This window comes from Paramormyrops kingsleyae, chromosome 21, assembly GCF_048594095.1.
Source record: "Paramormyrops kingsleyae isolate MSU_618 chromosome 21, PKINGS_0.4, whole genome shotgun sequence".
In the NCBI taxonomy this organism is placed as follows: Eukaryota; Metazoa; Chordata; class Actinopteri; order Osteoglossiformes; family Mormyridae; genus Paramormyrops; species Paramormyrops kingsleyae.
The window spans coordinates 19,631,266-19,646,876 of record NC_132817.1 but is presented as its reverse complement, the minus strand read 5'-3'; the positions used below and the strand labels follow the sequence as shown (position 1 = coordinate 19,646,876).

General features: G+C 44.7%; 1 protein-coding gene and 1 non-coding gene across 5 annotated transcripts in view; one reads left to right on the top strand and one right to left on the bottom strand.

The window, feature by feature from the left end:
* Nucleotides 1-15,611, bottom strand: part of LOC111841057 (inactive tyrosine-protein kinase transmembrane receptor ROR1-like) — a 71,716-nt gene that overhangs the window by 9,220 nt on the left and 46,885 nt on the right. For all 4 annotated transcript variants that reach the window (XM_023806543.2, XM_072704204.1, XM_023806544.2 and 1 more), the window contains 2 exons: nt 14,332-14,619; nt 12,114-12,150 (listed from right to left, as the gene is read on the bottom strand). In XM_023806543.2, the coding sequence (XP_023662311.1) occupies nt 12,114-12,150; nt 14,332-14,593 (299 nt within the window). In that variant the 5' untranslated portion in view covers nt 14,594-14,619. The remainder of the gene's footprint in view (nt 1-12,113; nt 12,151-14,331; nt 14,620-15,611) is intronic.
* On the top strand, nt 9,666-9,747 carry trnas-uga (transfer RNA serine (anticodon UGA)). Its single transcript has one exon. It is a non-coding gene; the product is annotated as a tRNA-Ser (tRNA).

Sequence of the window (15,611 nt, the reverse complement as noted above, 5' to 3'; positions counted from 1 at the left end):
ACACCGCTGCTTTGGGTCCGCTCATTCAACAGGAAAAGAGGAATACCACTGTCTGGTCTTTCCATTCTGCTCTGTCTAAAAAAAGGTCAGAGATGGGGAGTCATTAGTCCTTGCAATTCCCTGTAATCACGAATGGCCAAATCCCTACAATAGAAGAGAATTAGCCTTTGTGTGTGAAAATACACAAACTGGACCTTATCCAGTTTTTGTCATAATGGAAAAAACAAAAAAAACCCACTGACTTATGACAAATGCTGACTGCTGCACCATGCACAGGAATAGTGTACGTGTACATCTCTTGGTGCACACGTTCGCTGTGGAGAGCTGTGCTTCTCCCTCTTTGCCCAAGACAAAGACCACCACACAGGAAGTGACACGATCCGGCTGTTGCTTCTTATCAGTTTTGATCATGTTTTCAGTTTTGTTGTAAGGGATTTAGTGATCATTAATTATACAGTTGTTAAGCTACTCTGGAAATACAGAAATGCACAGATTGTAATGCACACTTCAGCAGTGAGCCAGTCCAGAGCCAGTGTGCGCTATTCTGGCCAGCAACGGACACAGGACCGGGACACGCAGGAGAGAAAGTGTGTTGAAATCATCTCATCAATTCATGTACAGATAAAAAGTTACAAACAGATGTTTTCAACAGTGACACACGGTGCCATCAGTTTTATCACACCTTGTGATCTTAGGACTGTGGGGCACAGGAACTCAACTGAGGGGGTCACGGAAGGGTCAGTGGGAGTCTTTGCTCTCTAAAACCATTACTTGTCTGGGATGCAGATGTTCCTGTATGCCCCCTGGTGGTTGGATGGAGAAGCATGCATTCCTGTGAAAGCCTGTATATACATGTAGCCAGTACTACAACGATAATAATAAGGGTCAGCATGGTGGCCCTGTGGGTGGCATTGTATCCTCACACCTCCAGGGCTGGGGGGGGGGGAGGTTCCTCTGGGTACTCTGGCTTCCCGTCTCTGTCCAAAGATATGCAGTTAACTTCTTAATTGCCTATAGCAGTGTTTGCCAATCCGTCTTCGAGGACCCACAGTCGGTGCCTGTTTTTGCTCCCTCCAAGCTCCTTGCCAGACAGACCACATTTCTGCTCCCTCTCAGCTTCCTATCAGGAGCAAAAACATGGACTGTCTGTGGGTCCCAGAGGACCGGATTAGGAATCACTGACCCAGAGCGTCGTGGGTGTATGTGCCTTATATTACATAAGATAGTATTCAGGTCCCACAAAACCTGACCAGGACAAGTGGTTGGAAGAGGGATAAAACGATGATAAGGCTTTAGACAGTAAGTCAAAGAATATCTATGTGTAATCAACATACACAAGGAACAATGAAACGAGTACAGACACAGATCTATACTCAAAACAAACATGTCACACTTCCTCATGCCACAATAAACCCATTCTAGGAAACAAATGCCTTTGGCCGTTACAGGGGGCACTGTATTACAAATGGCAGGGATGTGGCCAATCAGCAAGACAAATCTGAAGCGTCTGAAACAACCAAAAAAAAAACAACTCTAACCAAAGGGAATTAAGACTAAATAATTCTGGAGGCTGTTTCCTTCGGGCGGGCTCGTCCAGAGCTACACTACACCTACGTCAGTGAGGAATGTATTTCTGGAGTGCTGCCGTCCTAGTCGACCATGAGACCGAGGAGGACTGGATAAATGACAAGGGAGCGAGCGCGCACGGGCTCTGTAGGGAAGAGCGGCTGAGGCTAATCACTACCCTCTCTCATCCAAAGGCCAGCGCAATCGACTGTCTGTACTTTGAGGGATGAAGCCATGGGACACTAGCAGAAATAACACTCGCGGTCGCTCCCTCTTCTGCAAGAACGCCGAGCTTCCTGGCTCACCAGCACTTCTTATTCTAGCATCTACTTGTACATATATGAAGAAAGAGAAACTACTTCGTTTCCCCCAACACTTTCCCCCCCTTCAAGGACCTAATAAACCATAAATACCGAATACATTTTTATCGGATGCTTTCATCCAAATAAGAAAATGCAAAATGAGGCTGCGTGGTACCCCAGCATTGTTGGCACAAGGCTCCACTTGTTCAGCTCCAGAAGCTGCTATAATTAGCAAGATAACAAAGCAAGATAATCAATTTTCAATATATGAGACTACAAAGAGGACAAAGATTTGCCAGCACTCTTGATCAGATATATACATACATTCCCAGCCAACATCCACCCTGGAGGGTGGAGCTTATCTCAGAGAGCAGTGCACCCTGGACAGGATGTCAGTCCCTCGCGGGGCACACGCACATAATTATACGCTATGGGCGATTTAGAGACACAAATTAACCTAAATGCATGTCTTGGGACTGCAGGAGGAACCCAGAGGAAACCCACATCGAATGGGGGGAATATGCAAGCCAAAAACACACACACACACACACACACCAGAGACTTCACTGGAACCTGCCCACTCCGGATGCAACACTTCTAATCACTATGCAGCCCAGATATAGCTATAACTAATTTGATTGAGCTTATCTGTATTTTCCTATATACATACAGACGTTCCTCTACTTACAAACTTTCAACTTACGAACTTTCAGACATACGAACGAAGAGGACTGTAAGTCCAAATTGTGTTCATTGGGCTCCCGTTTCCTGTCCGCAACATAAATTTTTTTTTCACCAATTCCGCCTAGTATGACATCAGGCTGCTACTCCCGCCGCGCAGCAGCGTAGCGTGCGGACTCCCAGTATCCTAGTTCTTTGTACTTGCGTATACCCTCAAAATGATGTTGAATAAAGACTTATGAACATTTCAAGTTACGAACGGCCGTTCGAAACGTATCTCATTCGTAAGTAAAGCAGCGTCTGTATATCAAATGATCTGTACTGGAAGAAATTTTCAATAGTGAAAGACACTGTATGCTTCTAAGTCATTCTAGATATATGCTTATGTTCTATATTCCTTTTCTCATCCATATAGAGAACCTATCTTACACATGAGTATTATATCTTGACATAAAGGTTTATAGAATTGGACACTAATGTGTATTAGTATGGAGCAAAAGTAAGAAAGCCCTGATTATAAGCCCTGATTATTGTGGAAGATTATAGGTGTGTCCAAAATCATATACTTGTTTTCTATGTAGTATGCGAAATATAGTATGTGATATGATTTGCATGTCCGAATCCTCAGTATGGATTAGACAGTCGGCAAATGGATGACATACTACATTCTGCAACCAATTGACACTATCCTGTCCCACAAGACTACTGGAGACAAAGAATGTCTCTTGCTCAAGTGCCCTCTCTACGTATTTAAGTAGGAAACAATACCTAGTTACATAATTTGAGTCAAATATGTATTTTTTGTTGATAGTTTTTAACAGTTTTTAACTTATGCCAGGGTGAAGCTGTCATTAGTAATCATCCAGTTCAGGTAATATGCAAGATGGTGAACACAGTGTGTCCTAGTCCATGTTCCGTGTTCTAATGCATAAAGTACATACTACAGTACTGACTAAGTAGTAGGTTTCTAACAAATCTCAGTAGTACTGTGTAAGTATGCAACTTCAGATGTGCTCTATATTCTCACCAATGCCCATCTGTAATTCTATCACCATGGCAGTGTCAGGTGCTGCTACCTAGCGGCTGAAATGGGGGGGGGGGGGGGGGGTTGGTGAAGTTCGGGAAGAGTTCGCTTTGACTCGTGGCCTGACACTGCTATTTCCAGATGCTTTTAGAACATGTTGTGTAACTCCTTACATAAAAAGGAAGGTATCACACGACACCGAACAGCTTTGACGGGTCACGTCCTGTTAAACAACGTACGGTACTCTTGGGTGGGGCAGCAAAGTAATATGGAAGCAGGGATGTAATAATAAAATGGTAATCTGTGAATTTCACAGGCAGAACCTAACACTCTTGCCACCTGGGGCTTAACTGAAAGCAGAAGTGCTCTTTGGACACTCAGCTGAAGACTTTGCTCTCAGTTGCTATAGAGCCAGACCTCATGCTCCCGTTTGTCTCGGGTCAGTGTTTGTAGCCTCGCTTATCTAATCTGTCCTTTTAATTTGTGTCCCTTAGTGTTGTGTCCCAGTGTTTGCCACCCCAGTTTTCAAATGCCATCTATATTTGAGTCCTCTTCTTTCCAAACTCTTTCTAGGACCTTCTGTCCACTCAGTGGCCCCAAGTCCTGGAGTTTACCTGTTTACTGCCCTGTCCTGTTCGACGAGGCCATGGAGTATTGGACAGAAGACCTGGTAGGATGGATGGTGTAGGACGGTCCAGTTTGGGGAGCTTTGCATATACCTTCATTCTATACTTTCTTAGGCCTGTACCTTAGTTGTGTATTTTACAAACCTTCTCTGTCTTTGTTTCTTATTTTAATCCCATATATGAAGCACTTTGAGGTAGATTTCATTTACAAAAAGTGCTATGTAAATAAAGAATTTAATTATTATTTTGCATATGACACACAACCGGACCGTGGTGCTAACACTGTGTCCTTACGTGCCCTCCCTGCACACGGCAGAGTCAGCAGCCACAGAGATATCAATACTGAATATTAACTGTATGAATTGCATCTGTTAAGAGCAGAAAGACAGTCCCTGGAGGTCAGTAAAAAATGCCCCCCACCCCCGATCAGCATCACGGGAAGGCTTCCCATTCCGGCCTCCTGGAATGTTACCAATCCCACCCCGTTTCATAACCTCCACCCCCCCGAACCGTTCCAGCTGATTCTGCCGCCAGAATCGGCACACAGCATACCTCTACCTCAGCATGCATATCCACAGCCGATATCATGCTGCATGCATTTTTCATCATGCGCAGAGCACCTTCAGGGTCATCTGTGGCTCGATGCCGCAGCGGCGAGTTCGGAATATGCAAAATGAGAAGAAAAAAGCCGTCCTCCCTCAATCTTGGCCTCGCTCCATGCTCCCGGAGATTAAACTGTCATAACTGAGTTGCGAACATCTCAGATCGCTTCAAAGGAACAGTTCGAAGAACACAACTGCCTTCAGGAAGCTTTAGGAAAGATTTTGATGGCTTTTCAAATTCGCTTCAGTACGTAGACAGTGTGGGATCTCAATCCAGAGAAGCGACTGAAATGCAGGAGCTGTCAGCCTGTTACATCTGCATTCTTCATAAGATTCTTAGGGTTCCAAACACGTCCCATCAAAGCAGCATAAGAGAATAGAGTAGTGATACTTTGTTGATTCCCATGGGTAAGCTGTCCTTTCGCCTATCCCATCTTACTCTCCACGAGACCTGCACACATATAAACAGGTGACGCAAGCTTGGGGGACACAGCACAGGGTCAGCCAGTGTGCAGGGCCCCTGGAGCTGCCGGTTAAGGGCCTTGCTCAAGGGCCCAACAGCAGTGTTAATCTCCCATAAATGAGCATTCTGTGGCGAACCAAAGAAACTTCTTCTTGTCCATAAACAAGCAAGAAAATAAAGCATTGCACTATTGAAGCATTGCAAACATGCAGAACAGCACTTTCATTAATATATAATTGTACATTGCACAGTATTATTTTTCTTAAATTGTAGCATTGTAAGCATGTTCGATTGAGGAATGGTCCCTTTGTTTATGCACAGCGAATCCTGATCCAGTCCCTGTGCAGGAATGATGTGTTGCTTATGGAATAAAACCTGAAAAGGGTGTTTACCATGTGCTTTAATACTCTGGGCATCTTTTTAGAAGGAAGAAAAGGTTTTTTCAAGTCAGCCATTCATATTTATTTCCCAAAAACATTCCATTCTGTGTACTTTTTCCACGGAAAACACTTGAATCTGGCAGACATTCGGAGCAAAGGGGCCTGAAGCAGGGAGACTGGGCCAGCGTGACAGGCGGTATGGTCCGGGGTCTGTCCTCACGGCGTGTAACCAGCGCCGTCGGGGCGGGTTATATAAGCAGTAGGGCACAGGTCCCACTGTGGAATCCCGACAGCCAGGCTCCGGAATCTTCCCCTCACGTCTCCTTCCACATGGCCTTTCTGACTCAAGTTGCTTTTTTAGAATCCTCTCCACCATATTCCCCCCCGTCCCCGTCTCCCCCGATTTAGATACGCCTTGAGGAAGGTGAGGGTGGGGTTTAACAAATGATTTAGCCCCTCAATAAAGCTGACAAAAGGGATTGCGGTTTGAGCGTTGATATATTCTGCCTCTAGGCCCACCCACAGATAAACCACCTAAGTCCAAGCTCAGGTCTCTGCTTTTTCCGAACACTCCAGTATACCGAATCAAACGCCTGAGGTATGCGACCCACAAATGTGTCACTTCCTGCGGGGCCTTATTTACAAAGAGCCTGGGCAGGTCTCCTTCCCGACACCCTTTCAAGAAGCCTCCTTTGCACCGACGAAATAAAACATCCATAACTAACAGGCGTTATGCGCTGGTGCTGGCTGTGTTTATTGGGTACGCACCAGTGTAATTGGAGCCGAGTTTTCAACATTGCTATTGTGACACGTCTGAGATGCTTCCAAGGACCCCCAACTGCAGTAGTTTAGAGAAACTGACAGGCGTCTGCACAGATGCCATTATTTATACGTAGTACAGATAAGCAGAAAACGGTGAGGAATGCAGCACTAATTAAGATTATTTATAACCTCTCTGTTGTACCTATGGCCGTTCCTCCTTTGTGTGTGGCTTCTTGAGTGCCCTGTCCATACATGACCTGCAGGTTATACAAGCAGATAAATCTAACAGATGAAATGTTTTTATATTGTTACACAAGAAGCAACACTAACACGCACTGCTGTAGGGAGCTGTGCAAGCAGGCCTCGCTGAGCTTATCAGGTCCTGTGGCAAGCAACGGCAGGGAAGTGCATGCGTGATGTTTCCCAGAGCTTCCGAGGACCAAACCCAAGATGGCCATCTTTGGAATTGCAGAACTGGGGGGAAGGGGAGGTCATTGTTCTCCTTAGTCAACAATTCTTCTGGGAATAAACTACCATAAAGGACAATTTCCTTAATATATTGTCCTTCATGTCAACACACTTGCATGAATATACAGCATGTGACCCAGTGTTTGTAAACAATGAACGCGAATTAACTCAGGCAGATTTAATTTTTAATGCTCTGATTTGGCTAAAAAGAGCCCCATTCACTCAGCATAAGCAAACCTCATTTATATTCATATTTACATTGCTGTTCATGAGGACGGATAGATCGGTAAAAGTACAAAAATGATACCTAAGAGGTCAGTGCTAAAGATGGTCTGAGTAGTTTACTGAGATCTATCATAAACCAGATGGGTTTGTGTGATTCTCCCACTTCCTGCCCCAGAGTACTGTCTACACAAAATGCCTAAACAAAGAGGGCTCTTAGTTCACAAAAAGGAAAATTATTCCAATAAATAATTATTTATATTTATAGGGTAATCTTAAAGTGCAAAGTTCAGGATTAAGATTAAGTGGGTCAATCAAAAAACAATTAGTAAATCACCGGTGTTTAAATTCAGATCCATTAAATTCATACAGTCAGATCCATTAGGGGAGAAAGTAGAGATATCCCCCTGGATCTCCATCCTGTAAACTGGCTATGTTAGAATTACCACCGCAGGGTCCGATCTGTAAGGAAATATCAGTGTATCAGTCCGGAACCAGGAAGTCCAGCTCAGGCATTACTCCATACCTTATTTTTGCAACTATGGTCACAAGTGTTTAGCAGAGGTGGAGATTTCAGGACCAGAGAGTACAAATCCAGACCAAGATTTTGTTTCAACCAACCAGCTGAGTACTCTGTGAATGTGACTCTTTATACTTGACTGGTTGGTCAAATCAAAATCTTGGTCTGGATTTCTGGATTACTCTCTGGACCTGAAATCTCCACCTCTGGTGTTTAGTAAGGGCAGTGCAGGCACACTACAACTGAGACGCCTTCCAGCACTGGAGTATGGAGAGCTGGGTGGTCTCGATGACAGTCATGTTTCTATAATCTGCTCTACAAGTACCCTCTGAAGACATTACTGCTTGTAATAGTATTATATCTCTGTATTATATATTATATAGCTGGGATCATGGACGTTTCATATAAATCATACTTAAAGAAAATTTTAATAATGACAGCGAAATGACAGATCCAGTGTCGTTTTTGTGTTGTTAAATTCCCGTGTGTGATTCCTCGCCAGGAGCGCGAAAAGCAGGTCCGTTTAAAATGGCATCTGCTCTTGTCATTGCAAAAAACATATCTGCCTTACTCAGTGCCACGAACGACAGCTCTTCCTCCGGAGCTAAACCATAGGGCAAAAAATGGCGCATAAATGTACGGCGAACGCAAGTACCTTTACCAGTCAGGATGTAAAAGAAGCGTCGTTAATAATTCTTCTTGCCTCGATATTTTAAAAATGTTTGTCTCACATCCTCTGGGAGGAAACCGGTGCAGAAAGAGCGGGTTTTTTTCTGGAAAGGGAGACATTTTTTCTCCGCGTGTGTTTGTACTGGCCAGAAAATGAACTTTTTTTTTTCCTGGAAAACGAACAGCGAACGTCCGACTGGGAGAAAGGCGCGCGAGTTTGAGCCCCGCCCAGGGACTGCGCGCCAGTTTGAGCCCCGCTGGGAATAAACAGACACGTCGCTGTAACGAGGGCCGACACCACAGCTCACCGCGACACTAAATAGAACGAACGGGGCGGTGACCGGAGCGAGACCTTCCTGCCGCCCTCCTGAGCTAAATCACTCATATTTTATAGTCGTAATAGCCCGAGGTGTATGGACAATTTCACAGTGTGATTGCTCCGCAAATTACAGCGAACGCTCGATCTGGAAAAATCTTTTTAGCCATTATGAAAAATAATACAGTTCAACGCTGAAATATAATAATAAAAAACACGGTATTTATGGGTCATTTATTCAAATTCATGGGGCCTTATTAATGTGTTTATAATTACAATAAAACAATTAGTGCCTGGATTATTATTTTTATTATTATGGGCAAACTTTTTTAAATACGATGACAGTAGGAGGATCTGCATATTTCCCTGTGATTGCGACTAAGCTGGGGGGGGGGGGGGGGGACTGGGTACCTAGCCATGTGTCCTAAAGTGGTACCTTCTCAGTCCTGGTCCGAAGTCTATGTCCACTAACTTTTAGTCCATGTAAACATGTGCATATAAAAACAGCTGTACAATATGCAATATGACCACGAGTTGACATTAACTTAATTTAACATCTCTCAGTACAATTTTTGAGACTTACAGCTTTATTTTGCTCGTTGCTAATAAAGAATTGAATGTAATTACGCTAAATTTATGTGATCACATCATAGTTTGTAATATTTCAGAAACTTAATAATTAAGTGAGAAACTAGAACAAAAATGAATGAATCATACATAATATGTCTTTTTGTTAGACATGTACATATCTTACGGAATCTGTTAATACATGCAATAATTATACCGATTTTGAAACAATGCAATCACGTCTCATTATGGTTGGGCTGGAACATAACTGAAGTGCATGAAGGTCCCCATAACCATTAAGGAGCATTGTCCATGAGTACTGCTCATACTAAGCTACCCCACAGTGTTTTCTACTCTGGGGAACCCGCTCACCTGTAGGTCTTGGATCACGTCGGTGAACTCATACTCAGAATCAAAGTTCAGATGGACCTACCAGCTGTGGGCTGAATTATCGAACATAGCTATGGTCCTCAGAGACAGTCCTATGGGCCATCAGGGCTGCGATGGCCGAGTGGTTAAGGCGTTGGACTTGAAATCCAATGGGGTTTCCCTGCGCAGGTTCGAATCCTGCTCGCAGCGCTGCAACTTTTCAACCTGCTGAAGTGGTAGCTTGGGTCCTAGTAAATAAAACTGTCATTTTTTGAAGCCTTTAAATGCAGCTCAGTAGGTTTGGGTCTTCTGCCTGAATCCAGTAGGTCATAGGCTCAGATCTTAAGGCTATCACTAAGAAGGGCAGCGGGTGATGGCTTCCTTCCGGTTCCTTCCTTCCGCTAGTGTGTTCAGTGCTTTAAGTTGCTGTGGCTGTGATCAGAAGGTCATTGGGTCAAATCCCAGGGTCCTTAACCCCCAGTGGTGCCTCAATAGTGGATTTCAAAAGTGGGTGTGGAGAGCATAATGTTAGGAAACTTCTAATTCAAGAACACAGAGAAGTCCCCATGACAGTGACACCTTAAGACTTTTACTCAGCATACATAAGCTTATGTTTGCTATATGAAAACACAAAAAATGCCTTGTGCAACTGTTTAATTGAGATAACAGAAAAAAGCATTATGCCAGTAAGTAGTGGGTTCATCTACAGGTGGAGATCCCTTGAATTAATTAGGCATTGGATGGAGGGAGATTTCTCCTTCAGCAACTGAACCTGCTGCCTGCCCTTCCTGCACAACACCTTGACTTCCTCTTCCCTACTTCCTGTTTCTTTTTTATTCAATCAAAATTCTCTAAGTTCAACTAAAAAAGCTGACGTATCACTTGACAGATATTTAAGAATTAAATAGGCAAATGTGGGATTTCACGTGGCAGATTACCAGTACAGTAACCTGAGCTCAGAATTGTTTGAGATACAGCCTCATAAACAGGCTAATCCCAGAGCATAATAGGTAGACACGCACCGAATCTCAAGGAAACAGGCGTGGGAAATTCTGGCGACTTCCGTAGCCTGTGTCTTGATCCCGGGATTTCCACTGCTGGCCAGTAGAAGCGGTACGAACCTTTGACGTGCGTCATTTCAGGAAAACGCACAACCAAGTGCCCGGTGGAGGTATTACCGCACCTATCAATTACACCGCGGCTGGGAGGCCAAACGCATCTTTAAAAACTCGCGTGAAGCTCGATGCGGCTTGAGCCTTCCTCTTGTAGGAGTCACACACTGTTATATATAACAAGGCTGCCATGCTTTATTTTGTCGGCACAGTCCCTCACAGTCCCAGTATTTGGCTAAGCATAGCGTGGTAGCAGCCATATGCTTCCAGTGGTTGGCTCCAGATCACCAAAACCCAAATAAGTGACTATTGAGACTGACCAACAGATGGCAAGGCCTCTGTGATATACAGTAAATCTGAAGATATAACGGACTTCAAGGGACCTGGCAAAACAGACCGTTATATCCAGAGCCCGTTATATCCAGAGTTGCTGTATGCCCAGAACACAACTACAGGACACCATTTACCACACCCCAGCAGACACACTTGTGGTATAGATTATTATATTGTACATGTACTGTAGTAATCCAACTTTACCTGACCAGATGCGCGACTATTAATAATTCCGACTACATACGTATCTGCGCTGGATATCACCGGCAAGCCACGCGCCTTGTAGGTGGAGCTGCATGTCCGTTATAGACGAACAAAACCACAGCTAAAAGCGGCCCTGGGGACCAAATTGTTTGTCCGTTATAAGCGAAATTCTGTTATATGCGAGTCCGCTATATCCGATGCATTTCCTGCATGTTCTTAAAGGCGCACGGCGGGGACCAGCGGACCTCGTTCGTTATAGATGATATTCCGTTATAAGCGAATACACTGTAACGGGATTTTACTGTACCACCATCCATTAAAACTGAATCAGAACCAAGAGATACAGTGGAATGCAGGGATTAAACCATACAAACGCTTGGAAGACATCAGTACCGATAAATCTACTGTTCATCTAGCTTCAGAAAATACTTGATCAAACTCATAAATGCTGGCTGAATAAAGCAACATAATTTACCCAGGAATACAGCACAATCTGCCACTGTCATACGTCGATATCAAATTATTAATTATTCATTTGCCAGGGCACTGGCCAGAAAAGGAAGACTCAAATTCCAAACGATGTACTAAAGTAGAGTGTAGTGGGGCGACGATATCAAATCACCAAGGGCAGCTTCTACTGTAAAGCAAGAGGCAGCCCCAGGACGAAAAGCCATTTAGCATGATTTTAAAAAGCAGCGAACAGCTGCAGTCACTGTAGTCAGTGGAATAACAGCATGAAGCAGCCATTCGCTATAATATAAACTTAAAAGCATTAAGTGCTTTCATCTAACTTCCTCTTACACTGACTGCTAAGTGTCCCGTGACCAGAGAGTGGCGGTAAATTCTAAGCCCATTCGCTCATTTGTGTTGGCTATGCTGTTCTTATGAAGGGGTCCTAGTGAAATGGATAAAGGCAAGCAGACTTACGAAGGTGGTCTTCCTGGGACCGGGTTGATATTCGGGTCTGGAAGAGAAGGCAGAGATTTATTGTTGGGGGGCCACATGCATACCCCCGCCCCCCCCCCCAATTACTACTAAGGCAGCTCCACAGCGCTCTGGATCGTACTGTTGTGGCCCACCCTGCGTAATCACAACTACAGCAGGTGACAGTCAATTAGGAAATGCAGTTCTGGTGGTGCTTCCCTGAAAAACTGCAAACTGGAAACTCGTTAATGGAAACACTCAAGTTTTGAGGAAACTTTCCTTTTTCAAAAAAAGAAGTGATTTTCAAAACTGCAACGGAAAAAAGAATTTGCTAATTCGCAGTTATGCAGGACATAAGTAAAAAAAGATAATTAGTTCTTCTACAGCTGCTAGCTCATTGAAGAGCAGCTCCATGTTGAAGTACGAGACCTAGATCTTAATCTGGCGGGATGATAAATGCGAAGTATTATTCGCATGAGACCCATTAATGGAAATAAACCCTATTTGCAATTGAATTTGTCCACTTACAGATAACTCCTTTGTAATTTGCACAATTTTTTTTATTAAAATACAGATTATGATACAAAATCAAAATTAATTAATCTCTTAGTCCTCAGGAGCTGAAGAAGTTTAGGGCCCAGTGGGGAAAAGAATTAGATTTGCAAGGTAAAAGCCCTATACAGTACACAGCCACATGTCTTCAGGATTCCAGTGCATTGTCTTGACTATTTAGGCAATTAGAAGTAATACCTGCAATAATGTAATACCTGCAATAGTGTAATACCTGCAATTAGACTTTTTCGTGCACCACTCATGGGAGGCTGGGAGGGTGGGGGTGGCGTCACTATGGATGCATGTTGTACTTCAAAGACCTGAATTCAGAATTTGTGCCCTTGAGTAAACAGCCACTTAGATTGACAGTCCTGTAACTGAAACTGTGCTAAGTGGGTGTTTGGTTTCTGGTTGAAAGAGCCTAACGCTTCAGCTTCTGGGGGTAGGTTCCCCTGTGCATGGCCTGAAGCTCCAGAAGGCTATATTCATCTGGAGGGGGACCTTTCCCCGCCTGTGCCGTACAGAACAGACGTCGCATACATTAAAGCTATAGGCTGTGCAGTGTGGAAAATCCATTCTGTTCAGTCGCCGTGACAGTCAATTTCAGGACCGCACACGAGCCTGGCGTGTGTCATTAATGTCTCGCACGAGAGACGTTACAAGTCTCTATGGTGGAGATAAAGGGTATAGTGGCCTTAGTTCAGCGGTCAATGTTAACTGACTGAATTACGGCTTTACGGCTATGCTATTCCACACTGTCCTGCGTGTTTTTTTGTGAATGCAAGCAGAGTGCTGCCGATTAGCCATGACGCAGACACGGAGTGTTACAGCAAAACGTGTCAGTCTCGCACCTCTTCTTGAGGAAAATTTTTAAATATGCCTTCAAATGCTTAAATGTAAACTTTTCCATCCATCTGTCTTACAGCTACTCATTCTGTTGCACGGACCTTGGAGCCGATCCTGGAACACACTGGGTGCGGAACAGAGACACACCCCGGGCGGGATGCCGGGTCATCACAGGGCACGCAAACTCACACACTATGAGCAATTTAGAGATGGCAGGGAAGCCGGAGTATGTGGGAGGAACATCCACACTCCACTTATGTGGATAAGGAGCAGGATTCAATCATCCAGCCCAGAGCTGTGCGAGACCAGGAACCAAAGCTTAGAAAAACGAAAATGTCCTAGAAAGGAGCACTGAATAAAAATGACATAACTGATACCTAAATAGCTTTATTTAGTAAAAAGGCTAATAAAAGAAATATGCTTGATATTTTATAGAAACTACTTTTGTTTCAGCCCCTATAGAGACCTCCAGTTTTCTGGCTAACAGAATGTAGCAGCAGTTAAAATTGGATGAAAATCACAAGCTTTTGAATGAAATCATCAGCTAGTCAAGGGAAAAATTATTCTTCGAAATTAGGGTGGGATTATTGTGCCCTGCCAATCACTGCCTGGCTGAGGCCAACGGATGGTGACGAAGTAGCCACTAGGAAGCAGGTTAGGCACTCGATGACAGCTAGCGCATGATAATCCGGCCCACAGTGGATTTTGGGGTTTTCAGCTGTTCACATCTGCTAACCACTGGTGGCAGCGACAGTAGAAAAGTTTAACACACTGACTATGCTGACTGGTGCTCGACCGTAAGTCATGAGAAATAGACACCTACCGAATCTGACATAGAGCACCCCAGTGGTGGACACCGTGTCATACGTGTTTGTAGCCACACACTGGAAGTAGCCAGTGTCCGTAGTGTCCAGGTTGCGGATGCGGAGGCGCGAGCCGTAGACGGTGGTGCGGTAGGAGATGCGGCGTGGTTCCTGCACCACGGGGGCGTCATTCTTCAGCCAGCGAATGGTGGGCGTGGGGTTTCCCGACACGTAGCAGTGCAGCTCGGCCATCTGACCCAGGGATGCCGTTATGTTGTTCATCGGGGCATCCAGCGTGAGGAAGTGGTCTGCGGGGGACAGGAAGGGCGAACGTTAAACGGGAGGCCAAGCGGCAAAGAAGTAGGGGGGCGTCACTCTCAAGCTGAAGAAAGAATAGGAGGCCAAGTCGCTCACGGAAAAAGACTATTGCAGAGCGGGGGGTGTGGTCCTCCGTGTGGGAGGGGGTCTTCTACGATAAAATTTGCTGATTGTGGGGGAGGGGGTTCCTCGAAAGTAAAATCTCAACATGGGGATGGCATCCTGACAAAGTGGATTGGGGTGGGGGAGGGACAAATCGCATCCCATATTAGTTCAAAATAGGACACAACATTTTATTCAACCATCCTACTCTGGATATGCAATGATATGCGTGGGAACATTTCGCCAAGTCTGTACGACTTTAGCCACCCGCTACACCCGCAAAGAGCGACCGGCATGCATTCATGGGTCTTTCTCGCCACTACTGCGTAAATACCAGAGTGTAGAAGCATGTAGCGAAGTTCCAAGGTTTAACCAGCTCGGCGTTCATCACGGCTCCCTTCTATGGCCTATTTCTGCAGTGAACCGTGCAGCCAGTGAACAAGGCGAAGCCAGACAGAACGGAGGGGGAAACGAATCAAAAGATCATGCAGTCAAGACCAGTAGGCAACTGACTCATTTCAGCCCTACAAAAATCTCCCTTGATTTACGCAGTGACCCGTCTGAGATTTTTTTCTGCCCTTCAGTGGCTGATCGGGTGCTGATAGGGCTTGCTGTAAGTCAAAGGGGAAAATTACAGGTCTGCAACTGAAGCGTTCAATTTTTTTCCCCCCACGGAAAACTTTCCCAAGGACAAACCGCATACTTATACATGCAAAGGAAGTGTATGCACAATGTGATTTGTATCTTAAAGAAATTCAATACGCATAACTATTTAAACATCACCCCGCAGCCGTGCCTTTCAAAATTCAGACGTCAGTTACTGTCTAGTGGAAGAATAAAAATTAAAGACCTCCTGTTCCTGACCTGAGGCCATAAAGCC